Source organism: Ceratotherium simum, chromosome 31, assembly GCF_057802395.1.
Source record: "Ceratotherium simum simum isolate JZ-2026a chromosome 31, ASM5780239v1, whole genome shotgun sequence".
In the NCBI taxonomy this organism is placed as follows: Eukaryota; Metazoa; Chordata; class Mammalia; order Perissodactyla; family Rhinocerotidae; genus Ceratotherium; species Ceratotherium simum.
In genome coordinates this window covers 31,166,123-31,180,261 of record NC_141930.1, presented here as the reverse complement: position 1 = coordinate 31,180,261, position 14,139 = coordinate 31,166,123, and the positions used below count along the sequence as shown (strand labels likewise).

General features: G+C 39.2%; 1 protein-coding gene across 4 annotated transcripts in view; it reads right to left on the bottom strand.

Annotated features, from left to right (window-relative positions):
• Window positions 1-6,967: 6,967 nt before the first annotated feature.
• The window catches only part of ATP6V1H (ATPase H+ transporting V1 subunit H), a 117,221-nt gene continuing 110,049 nt past the window's right edge, over window positions 6,968-14,139 (bottom strand). For all 4 annotated transcript variants that reach the window (XM_087420568.1, XM_087420571.1, XM_087420570.1 and 1 more), the window contains one exon: window positions 6,968-7,329. In XM_087420568.1, the coding sequence (XP_087276694.1) occupies window positions 7,269-7,329 (61 nt within the window). In that variant the 3' untranslated portion in view covers window positions 6,968-7,268. The remainder of the gene's footprint in view (window positions 7,330-14,139) is intronic.

Sequence of the window (14,139 nt, the reverse complement as noted above, 5' to 3'; positions counted from 1 at the left end):
TGCACCAATAAAAACTGCATAGTAACAGCATGATTTGTATATGTGGAGTTGCTCAGACATCTTCCTGTCAGAATAATTTTTATTAAAATGGCTTTTTGTAAAATGGGATATTTATATACAAATATGGCTCCAACATTTATATTCTAAAAGAATGATTTTTGAAGGACTATTTTTTATTCAGTCTTATTCGAAAGCCTACAGCAGTGGAAGCCTCGTTTTGTTTGGGGAAAGGTGTGGTGATAAGCTAGCAAGGCCATCCCAGCTAACTCCACTGCCCTGCCATCAGCTGTGCATGGCTTTTGGTCATGAGAAGTGAAGGGATGTCTGCTATGGACTCCTAGAAAAGAGAGAGACAACTGGAGAGTCTGGCGTGGAGCCTGGGGAGTCGGGCCACAGCAAGCAGATGCACAGCTGAGGGCGAGGCTGTGCGAGCCCTGAACGGATCTCCCTGCGCTTCTCGTATGGGATGCAGTCATTGATTTTTAGCTAGTTTGAGTCAAGTTTTTATCGCTTGCAGCCAAGAGCATCTGAAAGAACACATCTATGTAAGGTCTGTCTAAGATCAGACTCCATTACTCCAACATTAAATACTTTGCAGGCCAAAGTTGTTCAACTAAACCAAAAATTCCAATTCTGATCACTATGGCCTTTCAGTTAATGAACTGTACAATATGGAGTCATCAACCATAGAACTGAGGTGCTACTTGGAATTTTGGGTTCCTTCAATCTGTTTCCAGGTTCTAAACCTGGTCATGATTTGGTCAACACTTTCATCAACCATTTGGATGAGGTCATAAAGTTATAATTATTAAATGTGCAAGTGGTCAAAGCTGAGAGGAATTGCTACTAAACTAAAAAACAGATTAAGAATTTAAAAATATGAATAAAATTTACTTGTATGAGAAAAGAGTAATTTGCCATGACCAAATGGCATTTATTTATTCCAGAACTATAAAGATATCTTAGCATTAGGAAATCCATGTATTAATTTCAGGGTGATCTTAGGATATCACGTCCATAGGTCAAATAAGAACTTCCATGGGATTATTCCACCAGACGCCACAAAAGCATTGACAAAATTCAGCATCTACCACCGACTGAGGGAAAATGTGGAGTCGGCCAGGAACAGAGGTATCTCTCCTTAACATGGTAGTCGTCTCAGACCAACAGTTGAATCCCGCATAAGACGGAAACACTGGGGGCATCACCTTAACGACTCATGGAGGATACCCTATTAAGTTGCACCGTCCTGTGAGTTCAGACCAATGAGTAATAAGCAGCATTTCAAGTGCTCTTTACACCCATCCTTACATCAAACATCCTCTCCTTTAGCCAGATGACCCCATGAAGCAGGTCCCATCATTCTTCCGTTTACAGATAACGAAGCTGAAGCCTAAAGAAATTTGATATCTACTGATATCTAGTTGATAGTACGAGGCAGAGCTTACATTTAACACAGATCTCTCCATTACTGACACGGAACAGAAAGGACCCGCACTGCTATTAGAAAGAAGGAAACAAAATGGTCATTAGTTGTAGGATACGTGATTATATCCCCAGAAAAAATATGAGACTAAAAGGTTGTTAAAGTCAACAACAATATGGTAAAGTGACTAGACACAGGATAATTATTTATATATACTTACAAATAATGTTCCTATATACTAGCAATAGTGGTTAGAAAATATAATGGGAGAAAATGTTTTTCACAACAAAAATAAACGTAGAAATAGCTTTAACAAAATTTGTGGGATCTATATGTTGAAGCTATAATAACTTTAGACACATTGACTAAACGGAGAGAGATTTTAGTTTTTGAATGGGCAAAGTTAGTCCTCTAAGTGCCTTCTCAAATTAATGTATAGATTAAAATAAATTACATCAAAATCTCAATGGAATCTTCTGAAACCTGAAGAAATGATTCAAATCTCATCTAGAAAAATAAACTGGAAAAAAAAACCTAAAAAGAGTTTGGGGAAAAGAAGCATCAGAGACTCACCTACCAGTACCAGATATCACAGTGTATTTTAAAATATCAATAATCAAGCCAGCACGAATTTGAAAAGAGACATAAGGGAGCTCTTTGTACTATTCTTGGTACTTTTCTGTATGTGTGAAATTACATCAAAATAAATAATAACACTGTATCAGAATAAATCAGCTGAGTCTACTATGCTGCAGAGACTAACTGGATATCTCTGAATGAACCTCAATTCCAGGGTTCTTGGGAGGGGTTACCATAGGAGCTGGGTCACTGTGGGCAGGGTGACAGAAATGTGGAGTACTCACTTGAGGCCAGGTTCCTTTCTCGGGGTGAGGGTTAGGGAAGAGTTCCTGCAGAGAGGGAACTGGAAGCCATTGCAACAGTGTATTCCATGAGGCAAGGCAGACTGAACATTCACTGGGATAAAGCTCTGTATTCAGGAGTTAAGTCAGCAATTCCTCCTTCTCAAAAACCTGAGGAGAATAGAGGCCAAGTCCATCTTCACAATTACCGCAAATTCTCGAAAGCACTTAGGTCTCAGTAGCAATAAATGGAATCTCGATAAGATTCAGATGGAGGATGGGTGAATGGATAGACGGATGGCCAGGTAGACAGAAAGATGGATTGACAAGGGAAAACACCTCCCTTGAAATCAAGGAAAGTTTTGAACTCTTTCTACCGTGACCCTGCAAAATTCATTCTCCTTCAAAATCATCCTGACCATTGCATTTGCAAGTGACAAAAATCCGGTTTTCCCCAGACAAGCTTGTCCCATCCTTCATCACGCAAACCTGACTGCAGCACCTCTCATCCACCTAATGTGGATCAAGTCCACACAAAAGACACTGTGCATCTTCCAGTGTGTTTCAGGCTCCTTCCGAAGGAATGCTCAGGTTAACCCGCTCAGTGGGAATAGGAACGGACGCCCTGAGAAGCAGGGAAGGCAGGAGACAGGCTCTGTAGAAGCCGAGCCAGCACGCAGTCAGCTCTGGTCCTCAGGGACGCCGGTTTTCCGCCAGGCTCATGACTGGGTGCCTCTCTACCTCCCTCTGCTCTCACCCAGCTGTCACCCAACTCACCTCTCCACACTTATCCTCTCTGCTTTGTGGATTTTTGCTGAGTGTTTTCACTGCCTCTTTATCTCTCTAGGTATCTCTTCCATTTGTATCATCTCACTGCCTCTTACTATCATCTAAGTCTTATATGCCAAAGTCTGGAGAGGTCTGGGTCAGCTGTGACTGTCCTCCTGGGCCCCAATCTGGACTGGGCCACCAGAAGACAGTGATCTGCCACCTCCTGATTTGCTGTCTGTGAGTCAGGCTCTGATCCCGGGTCCAGCCAGCTGTGCTGGTGCAGAGGGTCGCAGAGAGCCATCAAGGCAACATCTCTGCACAAAGCCCCAGTCAAGACCACTCCTTTTGCACGTTAAAGGCAGGCATACTCTCTTCCAAGTGCAGGCCCTCAGAGAACCACATGGAACACATGCAAATATCTTGTTTTAAAGTAGTTTTATGACAACCAACCAACTCAAAACCTCACTTCTGCATCGTTTCTGCAGATGGTTCCTCCTGACGTCTAGGCTGCTGGGGGAGGAGGATCATGGCCACACAGCTGATTAACACATCACACAGACATGTCCGCTTCACCTTTGTATGTAAAATGTGACCTAAAACGTTTAGCATTCAAATAGAAACATTTTAAATGAGAAAAATAAAGAATCATTGTTTTAGAATAAACGTTTTAAAAGAAAGTAGATTCTTAATGATAAGACTTTTTCTGTGTTATTCCAAAGGTAGAACTTGGCCCAAATTTTGAAAATTACTAGCAACTGATAATGGCTAAAATCGAGAAAACATTCTAACTAGAGCTGTTTGCAATAAAACAGGTTGCCTGTCCCTGGTATAAATCAAGAAGAGGCAGGATACCCATCTGTCCACCATGTTACATAAAATACACGTAATGATTATGATCTGTTTTCAATACTTTAAACAAACCAATTTTAATTCTCACAACTCCAGATGTTAAGTATTGTTAGAACACTTTCTGTCAGCCTCTAAATGCTTCCAACTCTGAGTCCATACACTCTGACACATCTCCCTCCTCACTCCCAAATTTAACCTAGGCTTATTCTAAAATGGACCTTACACATCAACTTTGATTACAAACGCCACCTTTGGGACTTCAGGTTAAACATGGTGAACTAAACAACATATTTATCTCTGCTTTCTCCTGAACCCCACTTGAAGGCTACAAAAGACAAAAAAGGAATAAACAAAAAACAAACCAAAGGAGGAAACCCACAAGGACAAAGAGAAGATGACAGCAAATGCTGTCAAGAAAATTTGGAACCTGGAGAGCTGATGGAAGAATGGTAACTGACAGGTTTCTGCTTTTCCACTCTATTAACAGCCTGCAAAGGGGTAGATGATATGAAAGGTGATAGAAACAAGCCACTTAGCACTCCAGAACACCTCTTCTCCCCAAACGTTGGGAACTAGAAGCAATGGGTTTCCTGGAAGTGGCAGTGCTGAACAGTTAAAATTCTGGATGTACAATGGAGGGAGTCCCAGCCCCCTCCCGTGAACGGAGTTATTGTTACTGTTGGGTTGAGTCTATTTTCTTACTATTTATTTTCTGTGTCCCCTCTCTCTCCTTTGTTTCTCCTCTCTTGCCCTCTTGGGGCTTAATCAAGTCTTTTTTTTTTTTTAATAATTTTATTTATTTATTTTCCCCCCAAAGCCCCAGTAGATAGTTGTGTCATAGCTGCACATCCTTCCAGTTGCTGTATGTGGGACGCGGCCTCAGCATGGCCGGAGAAGCGGTGCGTCGGTGTGCGCCCGGGATCCGAACCCGGGCTGCCAGCAGCGGAGAGCGCACACTTAACCGCTAAGCCACGGGGCCGGCCCGCAAGTCTTTTTAGTATCCAATTTTGTCTTCACTAATGGTTCTTTAGCTACACTTCTAGTTTCAGTTTATTGTTTTAGTGGTTGCTGTAGGGAATTAAATATGTATTCTTAATTTATCACAGTCTATTTTACATTAATCTTATACCACTTCATGTATCATGTAAGAACCTTACAAGAGTATAATTCCATTTCTTCGTCCCTGCAACCTTTGTGCTATTGCTGCAAATATTTTATTTCTACTATGGCACATTGTTATTCAATAATCTTTGTACAGTGGTTCTTCCAACCAAATTTCCTGATATTTTCTTTCTTTGAGAGGGAGGAAAGGACAAAGGCATAGTTCCTGTAAAGTAAAGCTTCTAGAACCAGTCTTCCTTCAATCATAGAGTATTTCTTCCACTTCTTCACTATTTTTGGAAGAGTAACCAACACTCTTTCTCTTTTAAGAACCGAAAGAGAATGTGAACTTGGTGTCAGATTTTCATAAATGTTGAAGTAACACAAAATTATTTGCAGCTCATTCTTCTTTCCAACTGACTTGCCCATTGGAAACTTGTTCAGAAAGTTAAAGGAGCCACAGCTCTTAACCAGAACAGAACATTTTGTACAGCAAAACAAGAGACAAATTTCAAACTAAAAAGTGATTTCATCACAAGGTTCAGATTTGAAAAGTAACTTTGACACCTACTAACTTCAAGTGATTTCAAAATTTAGTCTCAAATGTTCTCTATTTTCAAAGGCAAAGAATGAGAATAAGAGAACCTTGCTCTTAAGCAATTATCAAATAAATCAAAAGCATCAAACCTGGCTCTGTGCTTTCCAAGATTTGAACAGCTAGAGGTCACAAAATTATTTAATTATACGAAAATTAACCTCAATTACTCTGATATGGCTAAATAGTAAGGAAAGACTATATTATATAAATGGATATATTATATAAATCTGGTATTTGTGACTGGCCAGGTGCAACGTGTAGGAATAAACTTTACCTGCCAATGGGAAGGCCCTTTTCACACATCTTTTAAAATATGAGGATCAACAAGACCCAAAAAAGTTGTTTTCAAAAAAAGCAAGATATGATTTCACTTTCTCATTAATGTGATTGTCTATGTGCCTCTCAAGATCTGAAAATTGGAAGTTGTTTTTTTTGGTAAAATTACTGTGCACACCTGCTCAGATTAATTTTATTATAAATGGTTAATGGATGATATTTTAGAAATTGGTTTATTTACTTGGGTTTCCTGTCACACTTTGTAAACTTATTGTGCCCTCAACAAGAAATCCAATAAAATACCTAAATTCTACACCAAGTTTTTCCTAATATATTTCAACTTTCAGTGAAATTATTTCTAACAAATTGAGAATAGACTGATAGTCAACAAGAGAAAAGGATTTTAAAAGAGAAATACATAAAAATAAGTACAGAAAAAATGAGGAAATTATTCAATCCTATAATATTGATGATTTTGAGTAAACTGTATTTATATAGGTGTAGTAACACCATTCTGTAATTATTGTGCTCTTTGTTTAGGTTGTTTTTTAAGATGCTTAAAAATGCTTAACAGAATTTGTTCTACTAAATGTGTGCCTGATTAGATTTATACAAGTTAATACTCAGATTTTGTCAGATTTATAAGTCTACTTGTTAGGTTTTACAGTTTAATTGAACATGTAAATGGTATTAAATTTTGAGGAGGATCTAATCATTGAATGTTAATCAAAAACATTAGCAAAGAAAAAAAATGAAAGTGATTGCTTTTGTAATTGTTATAAGTTCTGCAAACTGAGTGTAAAGATTTAAAGGGAAAAAAGGTGCCTCGAGATCATTTTAATATATAGGATAACAATTAAAACATGAGGACAAGGGAGTATTGCTTCCCATGTACAAAAGCACTTCTTGGGAATTAAAGCACTAACAATTTCCAGCATAATGATTGTCACTGATATCTACTTTAGAACTACAAGGTTATGCAAAATGAAACCATTCATTACTTTGGAACAATTCTCCCAATTTGGTTGGGACAACAGGTGATTTTTGTTCAAGTCCAAGTAAGGAACGAGTAAAGAGAAAAACATGTTTGGAGTGAGAATCCTTTAATAACTATATTCATTTGCAGAGAATAATAAATACAGAAGTCACAAGCAGTATATTTTAACAGTAATATTTTCCTTAGACACAGAAAGCACCTACCTTTATACAACTTAATGGGTAACACTTTTATAGGAAATCAGCATTGGCAAAAGCTACACAACAGAAGAAAATTGCAAGCAAAATGAAAAATTATTTGTTCTTGACCCTAACTACTGAGAGTCCCACTCCAGGTTGGGTCACAGGTGAAAGCAGAAAGGTGGGAGACTCCCAGGCGGGCGAGCAGAGTTCAGCTCCGGGCAACAGCAGTCTGAGGTTGCTCCGATTGGAGCTGTTTACCAAGATATTCCCTAAAAAAACAAGAATAAAATAACAAGGCAAATTAGAATTTAAACAACAACGAAGAATCTCTTTCAAAATCAAAGCACAATACACACTGTCATCTGTACTTACTTTAATATCTAAAAATTAATAAAATAGCCCCAGAAAACTAATCTTTTCCAAATTTCAAAAGTACCTGTACTGTATGAATTTTAAACACTCTATTTACCTTACACAAACAAGTCATTACACACACAAACAAGTAATTCTGCACACGATTACAAGACAATGTCTACTTTCAAGGCCTGTTTACTGAGGCTACCACTTCTGCAATCTAACAAGTTCAAAAACCACCTTCAGTATGATTCCCAGTAAGTGGACTGACAAGCGCCTATACCTAGGGATGAACACAGAGCACGTGAGAACCACTCCCTGACAGTCACACCCAGGATCCCACACTTCCCCGGAGCTACCAGCCGTGGAGCACTGGTACCGTCTGATCCTCACAAGATGGTGGACCGAAGCCGCAGAACAATCACAAGAGCCGAGGAGCAGTACTCTCACTCTCTAGATGGGCCAACTGTAGCTTAGAGCAGTGGTCTCCAAACTTTTCAGATCACATTCTCCCTCAGAAAAAAAATGAACATGCACCCACGATATGTGTGTACTTAGCTCTAAACTACAGGTATCACTGTTAATTCCAGGACAGAAAACAATCTTTTTCCTATTTTCCTGTGAAGGACTTGCCCAAACTTTTGTTTTTGAACTACCTAATAAGGACAAGAAACAGGTTTTTAAAAGAATTCTCTCCTATATAAAGGAAAAAGCATGAGTTTTGGAATAAAGACCTGGGTTGCCATGGATGCACTGGCTCCAGAGGTTGTGGGATGAGGACACTTCATGATGCTAATGCGAGGGCTAATGGAGGCACTGGGTGTGAAGGCACCTGGCTCGGGGCGAGCAATGGACACATGAGGTCAGTGTCTTCCCCTCCTCTCCTCATCAACCAGCCTTCAAACTCTCCTTGTCTGAGCACCTCCAGGAAACGACCTTTGGGTGCCACCAGCATCTACTGGTAAGTGTGACCCTGCCTTTCTGCATAGAAGTACAGAGTAAGGGGACAGGGACGATTTGACTGTTTTACCGCCCCGCTCTCCCCTTTTCTATCACAGCCTTAGTCCAAAGCTATCAAAGATGTGAAGCAAGACTGAGAAAAGAAAGAAGCATTCAGAACAGGAAAGAGAAGGAGTTCTGGGAACCAGTGGAGGTGAGGTGTCAGGGACCCTCCCAAAGGCTTATGAAGGTGAACTATGATTTAAAACACTATGAGATTGACTGAAACGTATGACATGAAAATGGTTTACAGTCTTTTTTTCAATCCTTCATAGGAAAATTCTTATCACTGACTCATTAATTTTGGGTGTCATATTAAAGCTTATAATATATTCTTGTGCTAACTAGGAACTACTCTGACATACTTTAGACAATGGGGATCTTATTTTCAACCGAGTAGTAAGTAAACAGTTCTAATTTCTGCAAAGACCAAAAGGGAAACCATCCTATAAATTTTATTAGATAGGAAAAAAACGAGTTTATGCTCACAATCAATGCCACCTCCTTGAGGAAGCCTGCAACTAGGCAGTATTTGTGACTGTATAGCTTTTATTTTGTTTTGTTTTGTTGGGGGTGGGGAAGAGGGGTAGAACGAAATATTTATTAAAAAATTTCCATAACAAACAAGAAAAAGCAAAAATAAGCAACCTTAAATTACACCTAACAGAACTAGAAAAAGAAGAACAAACAAAACCCAAAGTCAGCAGAAGGAGAGAAATAATAAAAATCAGAGCAGAAATAAATGAAATTGAGACCAAAAAACAGTAGAGAGGATTAATGAAACAAAGAGTTGGTTCTTTGAGAAGATAAACAAAATCGACAAACCCTTAGCCAGGCTTACTAAGAAAAAAAGGGAAAAGGCTCAAGTAAATAAAATTAGAAATGAAAGAGGAGAAATTACAATGGCTACCACGGAAATACAGAGGATTATAAGAGAATACTATGAGAAATTATATGCCAACAAATTGGACAATCTAGAAGAAACAGATTAATTCTTAGACTCATACAACCTCCCAAAACTGAACCAAGAAGAAATGAAGAATCTGAATAGACCAATCACAAGTAAAGAGATTGACATAGTAATCAAAAACCTCCCCAAAAATAAAAGTCCAGGACCAGATGGCTTCTCTGGTGAATTTTACCAAACATTCAAAGAAGATTTAATACCCATCCTTCTCAAACTATTTCAAAAGACAGAGGAAGATGGAACACTTCCTAAATCATTCTACGAGGCCAATATCACCCTGATACCAAAGCCAGACAAAGACAATACAAAGAAGGAAAATTACAGGCTAATGTTGCTGATGAACATAGATGCAAAAATCCTCAACAAAATATTGGCAAACTGAATACGGCAATACATTAAAAAGATCATACACCATGATCAAGTGGGATTTATACCAGGGACGCAGGGATGGTTCAACATCTGCAAATCAATCAACGTGATACACCACATCAACAAAACAAAGAATAAAAACCACATGGTCATCTCAATAGATGCAGAGAAGGCATCTGACAAGATACAACATCCATTTATGATAAAAACTCTCAACAAAATGGGAATAGAAGGAAAGTACTTCAACATAATAAAGGCTATTTATGACAAACCTACAGCCAACATCATATTCAACGGGGAAAGACTGAAAGCCATTCCTCTGAGAACAGGAACGAGGCAGGGCTGCCCACTCTCACCGCTCCTATCCAACACAGTACTGGAGGTTGTGGCCAGAGCAATTAGGCAAGAAAAGGAATAAAAGGAATCCAAATAGGTAACGAAGAAGTGAAACTCTCACTATTTGCAGATGACATGATTTTATATATAGAAAACCCTAAAGAATCCGTTGGAAAACTATTAGAAATAATCAACAACTACAGCAAAGTCGCAGGGTACAAAATCAATCTACAAAAATCAGCTGCATTTCTGTATGCTAATAATGAACTATCAGAAAGAGAGCTCAAAAAGATAATACCATTTACAATTGCATCAAAAAGAATAAAATACCTAGGAATAAATCTTACCAAGGAGGTGAAAGACCTATTCAATGAAAACTACAAGACATTATTGAAAGAAATCGATGATGATATAAAGAAATGGAAAGACATCCCATGCACGTGGATTGGAAGAATAAACATAGTTAAAATGTCTATATTACCTAAAGCAATCTACAGATTCAATGCAATCCCAATCAGAATCCCAATGACATTCTTCAAGGAAATAGAAAAAAGAATACTAAAATTCATATGGGGCAACAAAAGACCCCGAATAGCTAAAGAAATCCTAAGAAAAATGAACAAAGCTGGAGGCATCACAATCCCTGACTTCAAAACATAATACAAAGCAATAGTAATCAAAACAGCATGGTACTGGTTCAAAAACAGACACACGGATCAATGGAACAGAATTGAAAGCCCAGAAATAAAACCACACATATACTGACAGCTAATTTTCTTTTTTTTTTTTTAATTAACCATTTTATTTATTTTTTTTATTTTTATAATTTTATTTATTTATTCTTCCCCCAAAGCCCCAGTAGATAGTTGTACGTTATAGCTGCACATCCTTCTAGTTGCTGTATGTGGGACGCGGCCTCAGCATGGCCGGAGAAGCAGTGTGACGGTGCGCGCCCGCGATGTGAACCTAGGCCGCCAGTAGCGGAGCGCGCACACTTAACCACTAAGCCACAGGGCCGGCCCTGACAGCTAATTTTTGACAAAGGAACTAAGAACATACAATGGAGAAAGGAAAGTCTCTTCAATAAATGGTGTTGGGAAAACTGGACAGCCACATGCAAAAGAATGAAAGTGGACCATCTGCTATCGCCATTCACAAAAATTAACTCAAAATGGATCAAAGACCTGAAGGTGAGACCTGAAACTATAAAACTCATAGAAGAAAATATAGGCAACACACTATTTGACATTGGTCATAAAGGAATCTTTTTGGATGACATGCCTACCTAGACTAGGGAAACTAAAGAAAAAATAAACAAGTGGGACTTTATCAGATTAAAGAGTTTCTACAAGACAAACAAAACCAGAATCAAGATGAACAGACAACCCACCAGCTGGGAGAGAATATTTGCAAAACATACATCTGACAAGGGGTTCATCTCCATAATATATAAAGAACTCACACAACTCAACAACAAAAAAACAAACAACCTGATCAAAAAATGGGCAGACGACATGAACAGACACTTCCCCAAAGAAGATATACAGATGGCCAATAGGCACATGAAAAGATGTTCAACGTCACTGATCATCAGGGAAATGCAAATCAAAACAACACTAAGATATCACCTCACGCCTGTTAGAATGGCTATAATCACCAAGACAAAGAACAACAAATGTTGGAGAGGATGTGGAGAAACAGGAACCCTCATACACAGCTGGTGGGAATGCAAACTGGTGCAGCCTCTATGGAAAACGGTATGGAGATTCCTCAAAGAATTAAAAATAGAGATGCCCTATGATCCAGCTATCCCACTACTGGGAATCTATCCAATGAACCTGAAATCAACAATCCAAAGAGGCTTATGCACCCCTATGTTCATTGCAGCATTATTCACTATAGCCAAGAAGTGGAAGCAACCTAAGTCTCCCTCAACTGATGACTGGATTAAGAAAATGTGGTATATATATACAATGGAATACTACTCAGCCATAAAAAAAAGACAAAATCGTCCCATTTGCAACAACATGGATGGGCCTGGAGGGTATTATGTTAAGTGAAGTAAGCCAGAAAGAGAAAGACAAACACTGTATAATCTCACACATATATGGAATATAAACCAACACACGGACAGAGAAAACTGCATTGTGGTTACCAGGGGCAATGGGGGTGGGGGATGGGCAAAAGGGGTGAAGGGAGACATGTATATGGTGATGGACAAACAAAAATGTACAAGCAAAATTTCACAATGTTAAAAACTATTAAAACCAATAAAAAAAATTTTCCAGATTATATATATATTTTTTTTCTACATATACCTAAGGAATTGAGCCTGAAATTAGATAAGCTTCATTTCAAGAAAGGCTTCAAATATTCCAATTTTGAATGTTAGACTGTTTAGTGCAAAGGGTAGCAGAATATGCCACCCCCAAATATGCCACTGTGGCATATTATTTTGAGCTGTAGGCACTTGAAAAACAGTATATGCAGGGAGAAGCTCTCTGAACTCTTTATCTACCTCAAGACAGATCCTCCAAAAAGAACTCAATTGTCATAAATCCCTTCCCCTGGGAGTTTCATCAACCAGGAAGGATTGACTCTAATCACAGGAGAAGAGACTAGCAAGTCTATAACCCACCCAGATAAACTTTGTCACCAACTATGATATCTCCCATCTGTTCTTCGACGGGCCCATCCATCCTTCCTAAAAATCATTTACTCTCCCCGAAGAGGCCTACATCCCCCCACCCTTTTCCCTATTAAGATGGAATTTAAGCCTAAAGCCTAAAGCTACCTCTTTGAGTTACCTCTTCAAGTTACCCATTTTTTCCTGGGTATCTCCCATGTGTACCTGAGGTACACATGTTAATAAACTGTTTTTCTCTTGTTAATCTGTCTTTTATTACAGGGTCTCAGCTAAGAACTCAAAAGTGTAGAGGAAAAATTATTTGCCTCCCCCCAAGAGTGATTCCTTAGAAAACATTTAAAAAGTTTACTCAATGACACCATGCCACCCTTCAATTATAATTAGCTGCAGTTCTTGCAATAGAGTGCAAGGACCATGTACTAAATGTAAGTTTCCAAGACAACTGTGGAGAGAACGTGGCAGAACCTCCCCGAGCTCAGTGCTGTGAGGCGCTAAGTGACCAGCAAGTGTCCTGGTGGACTGGGTCACACACAGAGGCTCCCGGCTGCTCCATCCCTTTCAGAGACAGGAAGGGGAGTTCACTTCCCAGACCAGATTCAACTAATATTGAGGGGATACCAGTGAACACTTGTAGGTGGCGGAAGATAACTGATTTCTTCACAAAAGAGACACTGCTGAAGTAGGTCAAAGTAGGACGATATTAAAACAGAGCCAAGGGGAGTTGTTCTGGCAGAGAATTTACAACATGCTCAACCACGGCTTCCTCCCCACCCATCTTCTCCACCTTTGTTTTCCTGGTCTACTACGGATAACATCCTCTACTATACTCTCATTTTTTCCTACATACAAGGTGGCCCTGAGGCATCACTTCTCCTTCACAACCTCAGTGCCCGGCATGTGGAAAAATCAGGGCGTCCTTTCCTCTGTCTGCTAACTGGGGCGTATGCAATTTAGGATTTAGGCGGAGGACAAGGCCACATACAGATGTAAAGCGTTCAACTGAGAACTTACACGTCAAGAGCCCCAGACGGAACTTTGTGAGCCTAACTTAAGGTATTGTAGAGGTCACAAAATGCCAAAAATCTAACAGAAGAGCCCAGATGGGACCCATGAAAAGAAGACCAAATCTCCTCTTCAAGCTTTCTTGAAACTGGTATGTTTAGTACGGGCATGCAGGTTGTTAAAATATCAGAAGGAGCTGAACCAATGCTCAAGTGAAAAAGATATTGTATTATAGAAAGAGGACCTAGCCTAAACAAAGCTTCGGGGAAAATCTACTCCTTTGAACTTGGCTTGTAAAATGTTCTAGTCTGCTCACCGATGTCCAATGGCAACATGTAGTCAATTAAAACATTCCCAAGACTCATCCAGGTCTACCTCTGAATTCTCTGTGACCCCAGCCATAGG